Source organism: Lacerta agilis, chromosome 3 (assembly GCF_009819535.1).
Source record: "Lacerta agilis isolate rLacAgi1 chromosome 3, rLacAgi1.pri, whole genome shotgun sequence".
In the NCBI taxonomy this organism is placed as follows: domain Eukaryota; kingdom Metazoa; phylum Chordata; class Lepidosauria; order Squamata; family Lacertidae; genus Lacerta; species Lacerta agilis.
Window position 1 is genome coordinate 30,162,511 of NC_046314.1, and position 17,601 is coordinate 30,180,111.

Sequence of the window (17,601 nt, forward strand, 5' to 3'; positions counted from 1 at the left end):
GTGCACACACTATTTGAATGACAATGCCCATCAACTTTGGGGGGCCCTAGCCCCCTCAAATATTTTATTGGGGGCCCCAAAGGGGCCTCAGCTCCTATGTGTTTGAATATGCATGCGTGTGTGTGTGTGCATCTGAATTTGTTTGCTTTTTAGAAGCTGCCCTCGAGGACAGCACCAAATCCCAAACTCACATTCAAAACATAGTTTGGAAGTTTGAACAATTTAAGTGAAGAACTGCTGCTGAATGCTCTTTTCCCTTAACAAAGCTCCTAAGCAAAATCCCCAAACTAGATTTCGAGCTTTAAATAACAATTCTGGATGTTCTTCTAGGAAAATAATGTCTTAGGTGTTTGATGTCCCTCTGGGCTGCAGCCAACGATTACCCAGGGAGGATGCTATGAGGTGGCATTTTGTTGTCTGGACTTCTATCTCAGACTTGTATCTCTGAGGTCCTTCCTGTTTCATCAGGGAATCCTTAAGCAGAGTTTATTTCACGATCCCCAGGTAATCAAAATTGTGTAGTGCTAATAGTGCCGAATGCTAACCAGCTTCTTTGATGCCAGCCTGGCATTTATTGTTATCTGAAGCTAGTCGCTTGCCTTCCCTCCAGGGTTCTATTTGTGAATTTTCTACGTCTATAAATGGAAACCCTAGCTAACAAGAAATTATCGCCTGGGCAGCCTGATACAGTTCTGTCTCACAACTTGAGTATGTGATGTGGTAGGGTGTCTAACATGTAGCCGGCTAAGGCGCTGCTTTGTGGGATCTGAATCCCTTCTCTTCCTTGGAAATGGAGTTAGGAAAGCACAGACCAGAAGCTTCAGCAAGAAACACTTTGTGGAATCAGAAGCTAAAGGTAACAAGTGGTTTAAAATAATGGGGTAGCTTGGAGTTGTTGAGGACATGGAAGAAATGCAAAGTAGCTCTTGCATGGCTGAGACGTTCCAGTTACTATTTTGATACTTCCTCGAGTCAGTGACCTTGAAGATTAACAGGTTCAATAACAGTGTGTAGAAATTAATTCTGCTGTTATCTCTCAGAAGGGATGATGGGGGTGGTGTTACAGATGCTTCGGTACTTTGGAGTTGCCTGTTAAAATGATAAGGCTATAGATCTGCTCCTGCATTTTGTGAAGTATTCTTTATATGTTTTAGCAAGTCTTTCAACACAGTGCATGCCATCCACAATGTGTCCAATACTGCGTAAGGTAGAGAGGAATCCCAAATGCCCCAGATTTGCTTTTGTTTACGCCATATGTTGACTTAGACTCCGGGGTGATAAATGGAATTTGCTTGTGCCAAATTTGTTTTCCCGGTGGCATGAAAGGGCTGCTTTATTCTTGACCCTGGGAATGGGTAAGCTGTGTTGCCTGTTGCTTCCACCGAATGATGAATTAGAAATTGCACCGCGTCCTTGAGAAGGAAGGCAATACAATTGAGGGATCAGTTTTGTCCCCTTCTCCTATTTCACTGTGAGAATTGCTAGTTTTTACTTTGCTGGCTTTGACTTGGAACTTCCCCCAAACTCCAGTGAAGTAAATGAAATCATTTGTGGACAACGATGCAAACATTTTATTCTACTCGAGGAGTCTTTGTCTGTTAGTCTCAACCCTTCACCTACAGATTATTTTCTCCATTATCGGGGTTTTTTTGTGCTACATTATTTCAGTTCTGACACAGAGATGTGTTCACCTAGTAACCTAGGGACAAGGCCGCTGCCACCCTCAGGCTGAACCTAGAATCCTTCTTTAGAATTAGTGTTTACTTGATGTAGGTGTACTTGTCAATACCTGGACCTATTGGTATGCTGCAGGAAATTGTATGCATAGAGTTCCATATTATATATACAAATTTATCAGGTCATTTTCTCTATCTCTTATACAAAAATACTATACATCATTATGAACATACATAAAATACTGTTACCTATATTTTACTATGTCATGTTATATAATTCTCTTTCTGACATATTAAAAATGCAGCTCTATATGTAAGTCCACCTATTTTTCCAACCTTGCAATAATATCTTTAATACTTTCATTCTAAATTTTAAAGCAAAAATAGGGCTTTAAGCTGTTCAACGAAGTCCAACATTTATTTTCCCATTTTGCTGCAGTAGGTACTTCCATTTTTATTTTCAATTTAAGGGCTAGCAACCTATTTGCCACTGGAAGCAAAAATGAAACACTACATCAACTGCCTCTTTACTTCCAACTTTTTAAATAACAACAACAACAACAACCTAATTCTATTACTGTAGGAATGAAGCTGCTTTAAGATGTAATTTCTCCTTATTCCAAAATAGTGGCCCGTTCTCCCAAAAGCAATATTTGTAATTTGACAGCAGTAACTATCGCCAACAGGCATCCTTTAAATTAGTAATAATATATTGGTGATTTGTTGACAAAGGGTATTTTTGCTGCTGGGTCCATAAATAACCACTGTACATGTCTGGCAGACTTAGGGCTGACAGACCTCCAGGTTTGACCTGATGTTTTCATGTTTGCCTGGCCTCCTCCAGGTGACAGGTAAATGGCTTGACTCTCTAGATGAGCTAGGGTACCTTTAATAATAACAATAAAAAATTCAGACTGTGCATGTAGTTTATTTTATTGCACATTTCCAATATTTGCACATTTATTGCACATTCTCCAGTGCGACATCTGGTTAAAAATATTTCAATATTTATAAGGGAATATATAGATGGATAGTATATTATATGACAGATTGATGCATTTGCTAGATGGTGGTATTGTATGGTGAGGAAAAGTAAGAAATGTTAAAACGTAGAGGGAAACGATATACAAATGATGGGGAGTCATTGTTTTTATTTTATTTTTTTGGTTTTTTGGGGGGGTTATTGGTTATCTTTTTTGTGATTGTGTTTGTATTGTATGATTTGCATTTTTCTTTGTTGTATATTTGTGTGTGAATGTATTCTTTTAAAATATTTTGAAATAAAGTTTATTTAAAAATTCAAAAATAAAGTAAAAAAATACTTCAATATTTTTAAACATAGGGAAGGTTTGTATCACTATTAGAAAATCCAAAATCTTCTCAGATACATGTCCCACCCAAAGGAATCACATCCATTGGAAACAGCTACTTTTTATCTACTATTAATTTCTTTAAAAATTCAGAAGGATAGCAGATAGTTTCTTGCAAAATGGTTCCGTGCCCCGCTAGAAGCAAATACTTAGCAATTAGCATCTACCTGCCACTGTAAATGGTTAAAGGTGTGCTTATTTAACATATATCTGAGCTCTAATTATTGTGGACTGCCATTTTTGCATCTCATTGACATTCAGCTTCACCTTACAATATTCTCTTTCGTATACCTGCTACTTCATTTGTACCCCTCAACTGTCCCAATTTAAGTGGGACATCCCATATTTTTTGGGGGGCCGTGCTCTCATGCAAGTCACTTGGCTTCCACGAGATCTGGCCCTGAAAGACACACATCCCAGTTTTATTCTGGGGCATGTTGAAGGGTATGCTTCATGTATCTAAAAAAGTGGCCTTGAATTGGTTGTCTTTAAGGTACCTAGGATATAAACCTTACCACACACAATGAGACGTACTTCTGGGTAAGACTGCAAAAGAATGTACTGTGAAAGGCCTAGGAAATGAATGTTCATTTGAGGCCTCCTTCCCATTTCTCCTCAGTTGTACTGTTCTCCAGGACCTCTTCCAGGCCAGTTGCGATTGCCCCCCTTTCTCCCTCTTTAAAATAAGCTCCCTCACAGCTTATTTGATGCTGCGAATGAAGACATGAAGTAGCAATGGGATTAGCAACTTGCCCCTTTGTCTGTAGTGTGTCAAAATTTGTTTTCGGAAGACCAGGCACAGATCCACTACAGCTCTGTGCGCAAGAATGAAAATGTAATGGGGGGCCTCAGTGCTTTAGCGGGTTTTCTTCAGGACTGTGGCTGCAAGTCTCTCGTTCTTTCTCTTCTCAGGAAGGAGAGGCAGGCAGGCAGAATGCCCAGTTTGGTAAGGGGCATTAGCCATAGCACTGCTTGTATTTTCCTCCCCAAAGACTTTCTTGCCTTTTAATGTGCCCTTTCGTTTAAAAGTACTCTATGTTACCGCTGCAGCTGCTGCGTCAGTGCTTCAGCTTTGCCCTACCTGAATATTTTGTCATTTCCCTGGCCCAGCGAGAGGTGGGAGATGATTGATACGAAAGGGTAGGATCAAAGGCAAAAGGACTTGCAAGCCCCGCATCTTTAGTGTGACATTTGTTACATACAGTACATGCAGTAAACATATTTTCCATCTTCGCTTTGCACTGAATTTCATGTACCTAAATATGTCAGGCTCCCTTTGCCAATATAATATCCACAGGGAGAAATTGAAATAGATTCTTGCGGGAGATAAGATTACCGTCTGGCACCTCTGTCCAAAACATTTTCACGATGGCATGAGATGTTGGGTGTCCCCACAACACGTGGCTAGCTTCATGTTTTGAGATGTTGCGCTGGTGTGAGAGATTATCAATGAATTTCCTTCCCATTTCTTTATTCGCTTTTACTTGAAAGAACATTTATAAGCTGCCAATTCATTAAGAATCATGGCTATGTACATGAAGATGTTGTAAGAGTATAAAATGCAGAACCAAATGACCACTGGATCCTATCAATTCTCTTTAAAAATTGTCGGCGAAATGTTTGTGACAGGTGTCAGGATGACAGAATTGTAGGTGCCCGACTTCAATATTACTTGATGCCCCTGTGCTAAGAAGCCCTAGTTCGTGTAGAAACCAATGGAGTCTCACTTACTGTAACTGCAAGACAGTCAGAAGAGCTTCTCCAGAAGATTTCAATGATGAGAACGGAAGTCTGCTATAGCGCAAGGATTTCCAAGCTGTGGTCTATGGGCCACCAGTGGCCTGTGAGCTTCATTCAGGCATGTCAGTGGATTTGTGACTGAAGATGGGAGGTGGCACATTTATTGCATTAGATATTTATATCCATTTTTAATTGTATTCCTTGGCCATAGATTCATAGAATTGTAGCGTTGGAAGGGACCACAAGGGTCATCCAGTCCAACTCCTTTATCACTTCTTTTATTTATTATATTATATTGTATTACAATTTGAATCTGAACACACTCAAATGCAATCTTTAAGAAACGATCTATGAAACACACTTAAAACTCACACACCTAGTTCAGCACATTGCAATTGCTACAAGAGGCAGAAAAATCAATCAGTGGTCCACCAATACTGTACCACCAGCAATTTCAGGTGGTCCATGGGGCAAAACCTTTGGAAGCTGCTTTAATAACTGTATTCTAGCCACATAGCTGGTGCAGCAAATCTGTGGACTGGTGTGATTTTACTCTTGAATCTTTGCAGAATATCAGACCCATGGATTAAGTCATAAGAACTTATAATTTGTGGCACGTGGATGGCTTTTCTCATCACAGGTGATTAGGTGTGTAGCTACTTATGAGTCTGCAGTATGTAGTCTAATTTCAGACTGAATTTCAAGCTGCAGTGCAGTACTTCTGAGATCAGGACTGAGCAATAGAGTTGAATTCAGAGTACTTCACAATCTGGATCTTATTCTATAATACAACTTTATACGGTGATCCCTGACTGTTTCCACTTGATGGATCTTGAAGCATTACAGAGTCATCTGAATGAGAGACTGACACTAGATAAAGGCTCTTAATGCCAGTCTCTGATTATCAGTAGCCTACAGCAACAATGATGTTGACTTTCAATACAGAAAGATGTTTCAGAATGCCATAGACACTCCTGGCTTGCTTTGATTAATCATTCTCTTACTATCTGTTGGCAGCTTAGTCAACTTCTGTTGGCAGCTTAGTCAACTTCACTGATCGATGTGTCACAACTTGATTCATTAAGGGCCAGAGGCAAATGTATCTTATTTCTTTCTGGTAGTTGGGTAGGACGAACTACACTGACCTCAAGTAGCACCACACTCCTTGGCTGAAGGAGAAGTCAAAGTTCACTGCCTTTCATTTCAAACTGAACATTACCAGGTGGCACAGATGATAGATAGGAGTGAATGCTGTTTATTTTAGACCAGGGTGTCTATCACAAGGTGCTCTGCTAAGCGGGAAACTCACAATGAAAGTCAACTGAGACATCTTAATAGCATTCCCTGCTAAAAATGCAACTTGCAGCCCAAGATGGACTGGATTTTTTGATGCTTTCTCAGGAAGAGATGGGCAACTCCATCTTTACATCTGAACATTAGCTGACTGATGAAAAGGAAAAGGAGGAGCCAGGGGAATGAGGTTATGGAAAAGTCTGGAATATGTGGCGATAAGTGAATTCTGGAAACCAGCCCTGTTGCTGTAAAATGCTGGTAATTTCAAAAACTGCCTCATGCACCTGAGACTTTTGCTTCCAGTGTCTTATCCAAGGAGGGAAATCACGTAGGCATGGGCATCAAATTCACATGGAGCACACATCATTCTCAACTCTTTGGACTTCACCCTGGAAGAGGAAAAACTTTACACATACCCTCCACCCTCCAAAGCTGCTTGTTAATTACTTATATAACTGAGTTCCTTCAAAGCAACGCATTTTTACAAAAGCAAATGAAATTAGCAAGGCAGAAGCCTATCACTGCCTTGATGTCATCTGTATGACTCACCAACAGGATAGCATGTTAACCCTCCACCGTAGGGTGTGGTACTCTAAGAATAGTGACAGAACTTGACTCCAGCAACAACAGCTATTACATGACTCTCTCTAGTTGACTGAACTGTCACAGTGGCAGCACTGAGGAGAGAAAGAAGAAGACAAGACTCACATATCAATAGTGTGTGTGTGGGGGGCCTTGCATGAATCTCAGTTTAAATCCCTCCCAAAAGGAAATACAAAACAGAGCTCTTCCTGTCCTCAGTGGATAACATTATAATGTTAACTCTATGGCAGTATCCACAAAGGATCGTGCCCTGTTCCTAGGAGATCCTGGGAATTCTGCACAGAGGGCAAGGAATCTTTAACAGAATTCTTGACATCCTTAGCATTCTGTAAAAAAGTGAAAGTCGATGAGCTTTTTTGGGGGGGCCAAGTTATTGAGCCTTTTAAAAGTTTTGCCTGTTTTTAAGGAAATTCACCAAAATCTAGACTTGCGACATCAGTTGCCATACGTCCAGATTTCCCTGGACATTTCAGCAATTTCTGCCCGGACACTGCTTCTGATTACAGTATTCCAGCTATATCTGGGAAATTCCGGACATAGGGCAACCCTAGTTAAGTGAAAGATGCCAGAAGAGAAAGCAAGCAGCCAGTGGCTGCTGTCTGGCCAGACAATCCATCACCACTGGGATCTGGCTAGGCTAGCAGTTGGCTAGAGTGCTAGGCCTAGTTTTAGCCACCCACTGACTGAAGCTGGACCTCTGTCACTGGATCACAAGACATTGCTACAGGCTCAGTAAAATCTCCCAGGACTTGAGGGTGCTTCTCTGTGGTGCCAGCAATTAAGGACAGACTGCTGCAAGTTCTGGGGGAGGGTGGTAGCAGGTGCCCCTGCTGCTCCTGGCAAATTGGTTTGCCATGACCCTAAGAACGCTCCTTTTGCTAAAGAGAGAAATTTAGATATGAAGCAGGGATTTTAAGTAGGTGGGGGGAGAAACTGAGGACAGAGTGGTGGAGAACTGCAACCAACTTTTGGAGTGTGACTCGCTCCTCTGCAGAATACTCCATTCCACCCCAGACCCTGTGATCATCACCTGAGGACCTTCTTTGTTTGCCTCCTCTGAGAGACGTCTGGAGGGTGGAAACACGAGAGACTTTTCTGAGGTGGTTCCCCACTTGTGGAACACTTCCCCCTCAGGAGGCTCACCTGGCGCCTTCATTACATATATATTTAGGTGCCAGGCAGAAACATTACACTTCTCGTCCTTTGGCTAATTAAACAATCTATGGCCTTTAAAACTGAGTTTGTGAGGGGTGTTGTTTTTGTTTGCTACTATGTTATGCATTTGTGTGTTCGTATATTGTAATTGACTATGTGATCTTTGGATGAAAGGTGGAAGAGAAACAAACAAACAAACAAACAAAGCATATATAAGGAACAAGCAGGGATTAAAGATCTACATTGGGAACTACTGTCCCTATAGATTTTGCTGCCTGAGGCGGTTACCTCACCTTGCTTCATAGATGGGGCGGCCCCGAGTCTAGTTGCCTTTTATACATGGAATAGGCATCATATTATCCATTACCAGCAAAATATATTGGAGATGCTTACTTCATTTAGGACCTAGGGTGCCTCCAAGCATGTGCTCAGCTCCAGAATTCGTTTTTAGGACCAAAACTTATCTTGCTCCATCCTGGTTTCCCTTTCAGTTGTCTTACCTTTTAGCAAACTTTTATTTATTTGTTTATTTTTCTGAGGCTTTTGATGTTGTTAAATGGATATGAGTAAAAATAAAAATCCACCTCTTGGTGATCTACTGCAAATTACCTCCAAGATCTACCGGCAGACCACAATTTTCCTTCTTCTGAGCCCTGGGAAAGCAGACTGGCTGTTAGAATTTGCATCTGAAATGTATTCAGAAACTGAGCGTGGCTTCATGTGAAAATAATGTTTCCTTGTATATTGATTATCCCTTGAGTACAGCTGGGTTGACTCTAAGCCTGCATGTGAGACAATTACAAAGCCCCCAACCTTGCCTCCATTTTCAGATGTTAATACCTTACTTCTTAAGTTACTCCCTTCCATTTTAATAACTTTTATTAGTTATTAAACTATGCTGGATTCCAAATTCCTCCTCATCGAATTACAGATTTTATAGTGGCCTATTAAACACAAGGGCACAAGGAGAAGGGGACGACAGAGGATGAGATGGTTGGACAGTGTTCTTGAAGCTACTAACATGAGTTTGGCCAAACTGCGAGAGGCAGTGAAGGATAGGCGTGCCTGGCGTACTCTGGTCCATGGGGTCACGAAGAGTCGGACACGACTGAACGACTGAACAACAAATTAAACACCACTGACACAGCTCGCATGATTTTAGAAAATGGCCAAACTGGGATAGCAAAGAGTAAACAATCTCCAGCAACTCAGCCGTAGAATAATAATAATAATAATGTTTTAAATTAGAATCAGTTGGCTACTTTAAACTGAGGAATAGAATGGGCATATGCTTTCCTTACGGTGCTGGAGGAGACTCTTGAGAGTCCCATGGACTGCAAAAAGATCAAACTTATGCATCCTTAAAGAAATCAGCCCTGAGTGCTCACTGGAAGGGCAGATCCTGAAGTTGAGGCTCCAGTACTTTGGCCACCTCATGAGAAGAGAAGACTCCCTGGAAAAGACCCTGATGTTGGGAAAGATGGAGGGCACAAGGAGAAGGGGACGACAGAGGATGAGATGGTTAGACAGTGTTCTCGAAGCGACTGGCATGAGTTTGAATTTTTCAAAATGTGTTGTTACTCTCTTGCCTCTTGTAAATGAAATAAAAGATCTACAAAAAGCAAAGGAAAATTTAACATTGTCTCGGTTCAGGGATGCTTTACAGACTAAGTCTCTGATGTACAGTGTCCCTTATTTACAAGACTACAGTCATACCTCAGAAGTCAAACGCTTTGCAAGTCGAACATTTCAGCTCCTCAATGCTGCAAACCCGGAAATGAGTGTGAACGTTCTTTGGAACCCGAACGTCTGACGCGGGTTCCGCAGCTCCTGATTGGCTGAAAAATGTTTGCTGACTTCTGATCTAATATATTGGAAAATTTGTACCTATTTTTTTTTTAATGGCTGTGCAGAGAAATACCTGCATGCATGTTCACAATAACTGCTTACCCAGTCCTGGGGAGGGTGACAGTTGTGGCCTGTCACAACAGATCATGGCCTCCAGGAAAAACGGTGGGATGGGTGATGGAATATACTCGGAGTCGAGTGTGAATTTCATGCTCTTTATTCAGCTCGTAGTAACAATGAATGAAACTTTCCCCCAAATGTCTGCTATATATACATTATTTACACAATGGGCCCTGTGTGATTGGCTAATTCCAGGCTGCTCCTGTAGGCCAATCAGGTCGCTGATTCACTTCCACCTGGAGCTGGATTGGGTGGCTCCTGCGGACCAATCAGACTGCTGCATTCTGGATCCTATTGTTCTAGGATTCAGCTCAGGTGAACAACAGTTTGGAAATCCTCGTGCCGGATGCAGAGTAGGATGATAGTTCTTGCCAGTCCCAATTTTAAATTCTGTGCCTTGGGGGCGGGCCTTGGTCCCATGATCAACCCTGTCATGCCTGCCTCCACCAGGAGGCTAAGGAAGGATACACACCCAATGCTTAAGCCAAATCCTACCTACATCTGGAATCAATAAAGGTATGGCCAATTTCAAATCCCAGGACGTTGTCCTTGTCCAATTTGCTCAGCTTAGACCAGCCTTGTTCCCAGGGGAGGGGTCACTGCGAGTGGGACCACAATGGGGCATGGAAATGCTAATGAGGGGAGGGAGCAGAGAAAACCGCGGCTTGCTACTTGCAAAGTGATATGGACAATGCGAAGCAACGTGTCCAGCAGCATTGTAAGAAACCCTGAGCCCCAAGTGTGCTCAGTAAGGACAACAGAATGCTGAATGGTTGTTCAGAGGGGGAAAGTGGAAAACTGAGGAGTGGAGGAAATGATACTTCTGATAGGGTGAAAAGGAGGACAGAGTTCCCACCCTTTTAATGGCTGTATTTAAAAAAGGGAATTTCAGCTGGAGTAGCTTACTTGATAAGCTGCTGGAATTGCACCGCAAAGGTGGAGGAGCCCTGCCTTCTTCCCTGGGGAGAATGCCGAATGGGTGAGCCCAGTGAAGAGGGCAGGTGGCGGTGATGCCGCTGCGATTGTTAAAGGTGATGGCTCTTTCTAGCACCCAGGATAAACACTGAGCTAAAGCTGTGTGACATTTTCAGCTGAAAATGTTTGTGGTTTCCCACTAAGGCAGTTGTCAATTATTTGTGCTAAGTGGATCTATCCCAAAGGGACTAATTACATCGCTCTTTTCTCAGACATAACTGGTAAATGCAGAACAAAATAAAAAATAAAAATAAAATCCTTCCAGTAGCACCTTAGAGACCAACTAAGTTTGTTCTTGGTATGAGCTTTCGTGTGCATGCACACTTCTTCAGATACCAAATGCAGGTGGTAAATGCAGGTTCGTGGTATTCCTTGTTAGATGTGTAAAAAAGGGGGGGGGGAAGAGATGTTAAAAAAAAAAAAAACTTCGGGAAATAGAAAACAAGCCTGGATTGCCTTGGAAAGTTAAGTGGCAGCTCTCCTGTTGATCTTTCTCTTGTTTATAAAAGCTCCTTCTGATTTGATGTAGGTACCGTGCTGTTAACACAGGTCATTAAGATAAAGGTCCTCTTCACATGTTCAACCAGCTGTGTGGGAAATGCTTGCCTCTGGTGCTGTCCCACACAGCTGTGTAGAACCAACCACATAACTCTCTTCCACCTGATTGGCAGCCCTCCAGAAGGGAAGTTGCTGATCGGCTAGGAAAACCATATGTGAGCTGCTCTTCCCACATGGATGATTTACACACAGAGACACACAGGAGCAATACTATGATAGCACTGGTGGAAATAAGCTCCCTCAAGGCTGGGTGAGTGCATGAAGCAGAACAACAAGGTCTCAAAACCTTGGGTTCTCAGCTCCCCTAAAAGAGGAATAGAGAATCTATGGCCCTCCAGATGTTGTTGGACAGTAAACTCATATCTGAGGGCACTCTACTCATGGCACCAGACCCTACAGAATATCACAGGGTGGTGATCTGAAAATAGGCTTTTTCTGCTTTTGTTCCTGTACTATGGAATACTCTTCTCTCAGCCATATATAAAATGGCAACCACCAATTGCTTCAGACATCTTGTAGAGATATATCTGTTTGCTCAGGCTTTTCCTGACCTAGAAGATTGAACCATGTTTGAATCCCTTGAATTCCTAATTTGTTTTTATATGCTGTTATGCTGCTGTTTTATTGGTTTTGGGTTGTATTTTTGTTCTAACGATGCCAGTGGTTTTTATATGGCACAATGCTTAGAGATTTGTAAAACATGAAGCAGTTTATCAATGCTTTTAAGTAAAATAAGCATCAGACCATTCACCATACTGGTTGGGGCTGGTGGGAGTTAGAGTCCAACAACATCTGGGCAACCAGATGTTCCTTATCCAGGTCCTGAAGGGAGCATTAGCATCCTGTAATCAGCTCCTCATCTCCCACACCATTTGCTTGTCTGACTGGAACCAGTAACCTTTGACCAATTGGCTCCGGGACACAGCTATTATTTATGATGTTTTTGAAAAGCAGGTAAAACATGGATTTCTAATAAGCGATAGAGCATTAGTCCTTGGTCCAATCCCTGACAGCATCACCAGGTAGGGTTGGGAAACAATTTTGGCCTAAAAAAAAACCTTCTTCCATAAGTGTACTGTAGTCAATACTGTACTAGGTAGACCAACAGTCCGAATCAGTATAAGGCATTTTCATGTTTTCCTAAGTAGAGACCTGAGTGAGAACTGTCTCAGTGCATTTGAATCAGAGATCTTGTTATAAAGCATTTTAAATTGTCTTTGCAATTATGTTATCATAATGGCAATTTAATAAATATATCATGAAGAATAAGATAATTTATTATAGCGTCTTACATTACTTTCAAAACGGCATTTTCCTCTTGCGCAGATTCCTTGAAGCCAGCTTTAGGGCCATAATTTTAACCGTCAGCTTATTGGTGGGGGGGGGGGTCTGATACACTGTAGCATAATCTTTGTGTTTCGATTTGGAGCAATTTTCTTTAAAAAACACCAAGATTGCTTTGATAGGCACTTTTTTTTTTTTTTACTTTACAGTCACTTGAGTTTTGTTACAGCAAAGCAGCTTTTGTGGCTGACTTCCATTCTGAAGGCCATTGACTTCTCAAACAGTCGGTGCCAGCACCATACGCCTACACATGAATTTTTCAAACTGTTGTTATTCATGCTGTACACAAAAAGTTTTATAGGTCCGAACCAGCAAAGTAAGAATTCTGTGTCTTAAAAGAAGCAATGTTCACTTGCGTTGTCTCCATCCCTTTTCCCATTATAGGTAAAATTAAACGCATCCTTTGTAATTCCATATGATCAGTGCTACAGACTGGTGATGTTCCAAGTAGTCAATTAGGCAAAGCTGTGTGCCTTTTCTAGGTAACACGCTAATCTGTGTCATGATCTGTAGAGCTGTCATCAGGTGCAAGCAACGAGCAGGTGGCACTTGAATCCTTCAGTGGAATAAAAGAAAATAATAGAATAGGTTTTTAAGACAATGAATCCACTTAGTCCTAGAGGTCTAATGTGGCTTTGGTTATGATGTGCCTCCTGGTGTTGCTGAACTACAACTCCCATCAGCCCCAGACCACAGGCCACAATGGCTGGGATTGATGGATGCTGGAGTCCCAACACATAGGAAAGGCCACAGGGCCACCATCTCTGTCTTAGGAGTAAGTTTAAGAGTTAAACATTGTGGCCTGTTTTATAGGGTTGCCATACGTCTGGGATATCCCAAGCATGTCCTTGGGGGGGATATAACCATGGGGGGCTTTTAAATTTTAAAGGGAATGTCAGGATTTTGGGGTTTTTTATTCATTTATTTTGGATTTTTTTGGGGGGGGCTTGGGCTTGGTGGCTCAGGTGTGGGTGGCGTGGGCTGCTCTGCATGGCACAGCCGCTGCCAACCCGAGCGTGGGTTCAGTGGCCCCGTGTGCCCTTTTCCCTGGCTTGGGCCGGCAGTGCCTCAGGCTGTAATCTTTTTTGCTCTTCAAGATACGGCAACCCTACTGTTCGAGCATCAGTATAGGATTTTACCATTTGCAATAAAGTGCTTCTGATCTTCTTTGAAAATCAATGCATCCATCATTTTCTTTTAAACTGTCGCCTCTTAAATTATATCCCATTGAATGACAATAACTTATTTTCCCCAGTTAAATGTTCAGAAATCTATCTACCTCATCTCATAGAATGCTTAAGTGCTTTTACAAAATTATCCATAAAACTTTATGGTTGAACAAACAAATAAATGAATTTCTGTTCAATTTCTGCATTGTGAAAGTTCTAACATCTATTCTATTCTGTCATTTTGCTATTCTGAAATATTTTCCATTATAGGTAAAATGCATTCTTAGTAGTTCAGCATGATAAATGACTTTTTGATGTTTCAAATAGTCACTTAGGCAAAGCGTCCAGCTTCTTTAGGTAACGCAATATTCTGTCTCATTGTAGAGCTGCTACTTGCAAGCAGTGAGCAGGTATAACTTTAATACTTCAAAGAAATGAAAGAAAATAAAAGGATAGATTTTAAAACTTTCACAATACAGAACATTCAAGTGCTGTTTAAGTATGTTTCATTCAATTTACTTGAAATTTTTAATGGATAACTCTGTGAAAGCCCTTCTATGGGCTGAAATATGTCAATTCCTGAATATTTAAACCAAGAAAGAGAGGTTAGCATCATTCAATGGGATACAATTTAAGTGGTGATACTTAAAAAAGAAAAGCATTTTTGCACTATCATGCAAAGATAATCATCAGCTCCTTATTGCAAATGTTAAATGAGAGGTCTACAAATTACTGGGATCAAAGCAGGCCACAGCTTTCATTTGACACCAAAACTTACTACTGTGGCTCTCTAGATATTATTGTCTCCAACTCCAATCACTCCCTGCTATCATGGCCTGTGGTCTGGGATGATAGGAATTCAACAACATCAGGAGGGACACCATAACCAAAGCCATATCAAACCTCCAGGAATAAGTGGATTCATTGTATTTTATATAATGAATCCAGCATATTAAATACTGGGAAAATAAAAGTTTTAATTATCTTAACAGTTTCATATAAATATCTTGCCCAGTGAAAATCTTTTGCTGACACCTCTGGCCCATGACATTAGGAAAGCAGCCATTTTGCCTTTAACAATGTCACATTTTAGCAACTGGATGTAGCTGAACAAGCTGAGCCTTTGTGTCCCAAATTCTTCCTATGCCCACACAAGCTGCCTACTCCTGGAATATCCCATTAATGGAATCTCTGGCTAGAAATATATTTATTCCCTAAGACACAGGCATACATCTACTGTGTTATTTTGTCTGGTTTTTTTCTACATGGCAACCCATACAACATGGAGAACAGACTGAGGCAAGAAATGTGAGAGACAGCGCTTCCTTTAATTTCCTTTAGAGAGAACAGGTATGAAGTCTTTTTAGATGTAATGGCCTATTGTATGTTTTAAAAACATTCTAGGGCTTGAACACTGCTGTAGGTATAATGCTGTTCTGCTAGGATGTTAAATTTTTAAATCATTGTATTGGTAGGTAAAGGTAAAGGGACCCTTGACCATTAGGTCCAGTCGTGTCTGGCTCTGGGGTTGCGGTGCTCATCTCACATTACTGGCCGAGGGAGCCGGTGTACAGCTTCCAGGTCATGTGGCCAGCATGACTAAGCCGCTTCTGGTGAACCAGAGCAGCGCTCGGAAACTCCTGGTATAAATGTTTCATGTTTAAGATAGAAATCCCCATAACATAGCCAGAGGAAGCAAGCCCTTTTTGAACTCACAGTGGCTCGCTTCCAGGTAGATAGGCTTAAGATGAGGCTTTAAATATTGTGCTGGTTTTATGCAGTCAAAAGAGGTGGGTTCTGAAACTTAATAAAGTTGTGGCCAATTTTAATCCCATAGCATGTTGTCTTGAGTCATTATTCCGCTCGGGGGTTTCGGGGGTTGCCTGGGATTGGGGGGACTCTGCCTGTTCCACACAATAATAAATTTTTATTTATATGCTGCCCATCTGACTGAGTTGCCCTGACCACTCTGGGTGGCTTCCAACAAATTATAAAACCACAGTAAAGATCAAAACTAGTTATTGTTTTTTTTTTTGGGGGGTGGATACATCAAAGTGCAGTATTTCATAAAAAAACAACAGGATAGATATAGATTGTGGCTAAAACTCGTGTACACCACTTCCCAAACCACACTTGGATGCAGAGTAAGCAAGTATGTTCACGGCCTATATCTCAAGAAATGTGGTGTTCTCTAATTTACCACAAGACTGCTATTGAGTTCCCCTGTATTTACAAATTTGTGATAGTCTGTTGCCACACATGTCCTGCCCCATATTTTTTTTTACCAGTTGCTACAGAGGCCAAGCATTTTTATTGCTTTCTGTACACATTCAAGCAAACACAAGAATTATATAATATCTGTGGGACAACTCTCTCCACATAATTAGTGCTTAGAAGGACTCAGTTTTGGTATAACACATCTTGAAAGTCTGTGGGTGTTCTATAACCAGCAGTTCTTTTCATGAAAAGTTGCTCGATCATGTTGAGTATTTTAAAAAAATAATAATCAGTTTTGGGCCATAGAGTATTCTTCTGCTAAACAGCCTAGGAATGTTGCATTGGCTCTGGCTATGTAGCCTCAACTGTAAAACTGCATTCTTTTTACAAGGTAATGAAAGCAGCTAACCGAAGGCTTTATTTGCTGGGGAGAGCTTGGCTTAACATTTTCCAATATGCCGGTGGTTAAACTGATGAGATACTTTAAAATGAGTCATATGTCTCTCTTGTAAAATGGTGCTGCTAATTGCAAAAGCATGGAGCGGATCCTTTCTATCTGTTTAGTGTGCTTATAAAACGGAGTATTCCCACTGGATTATGGGATTATGGGATCTGATTATGGCATCACCCCCACAACTGAAACTTTAGATTGACTAGTAAAATCCTGGGGTGTGGGCTGCAGGAAAAGTGGTTGGGGAGGGGGAGAAAAAGAAAGTATTGTGGATTGCTTGAACTGTTCCATCTCCATTTACTTGCTTTTCTACCCATGCTTCTAAAAGACAGACAAACAACAACAAAAACAAACAATTGCTTTACTATCTCACAGTAACATGGCAGGAGCCTGAGGAAAACATAGTTTCCCAGGCAAGGTGTTCCTACAACAAGAGTATAAGAAGGATATTGACAAGCTAGAACATGCGCAAAGGAGGGCAACCAAGATGATCTAGGGCATGGAAACCAAGCCTTATGAGGAATGGTTGAGGGATCTGGGTATGCTTAATTTGGAAAAGAGGAGGCTGAGAGGAGATATGACATCTATCTTTAAATATCTCAAGGGCTGTCACATGGAAGATGGAACAAACTTGTTTTCTCCTGCTCCAGAGAGTAGGACTTGAATCTATGGATTCAAGTTACAAGAAAGAGATTCCAAATAAACATCAGGAAAAGCATTCTGATGGGAAGAGCTGTTCGACAGTGGAATGGAATCCCTCTTAATTTTTGTGGGCTTGTTTGCAAGGCTGGCTTTTTGAAACCCTGAATCTAACTTTTTAAAACACTGAGGGCTTATCCACAGTTACCTTTTCCCCACTCTTTCCAGGCAGAGGTCTGCACTAACACTCCATGTCCAAGCCTTTGTCCTGTATTGTTTTGCTTTTGCCATGAGCTTTGCCCCACTCTTTTAAGCTGAATTAGAGCAAACATCAAATCAGGTTTTCCAAGGGTTGTCATTTGCTCCGATTGAGCTTTAAAGAGCAGGTTTTCAAAAGGGGAGGGCTTGAACATGGACTTCTAAATTGTGGACCATGCCTGGAA

General features: G+C 41.3%; 1 protein-coding gene across 5 annotated transcripts in view; it reads left to right on the top strand.

Annotated features, from left to right (window-relative positions):
- Positions 1-630: 630 nt before the first annotated feature.
- Positions 631-17,601, top strand: part of MLIP (muscular LMNA interacting protein) — a 47,987-nt gene continuing 31,016 nt past the window's right edge. For 2 of the 5 annotated variants that reach the window (XM_033143159.1, XM_033143160.1), the window contains exon 1: positions 632-856. In XM_033143159.1, coding sequence (XP_032999050.1) covers positions 791-856 — 66 coding nt within the window. In that variant the 5' untranslated portion in view covers positions 632-790. Of the gene's footprint in view, positions 857-17,601 lie in introns of all 5 variants that reach the window. The other 3 variants (XM_033143163.1, XM_033143161.1, XM_033143162.1) reach the window with 2 other exon arrangements.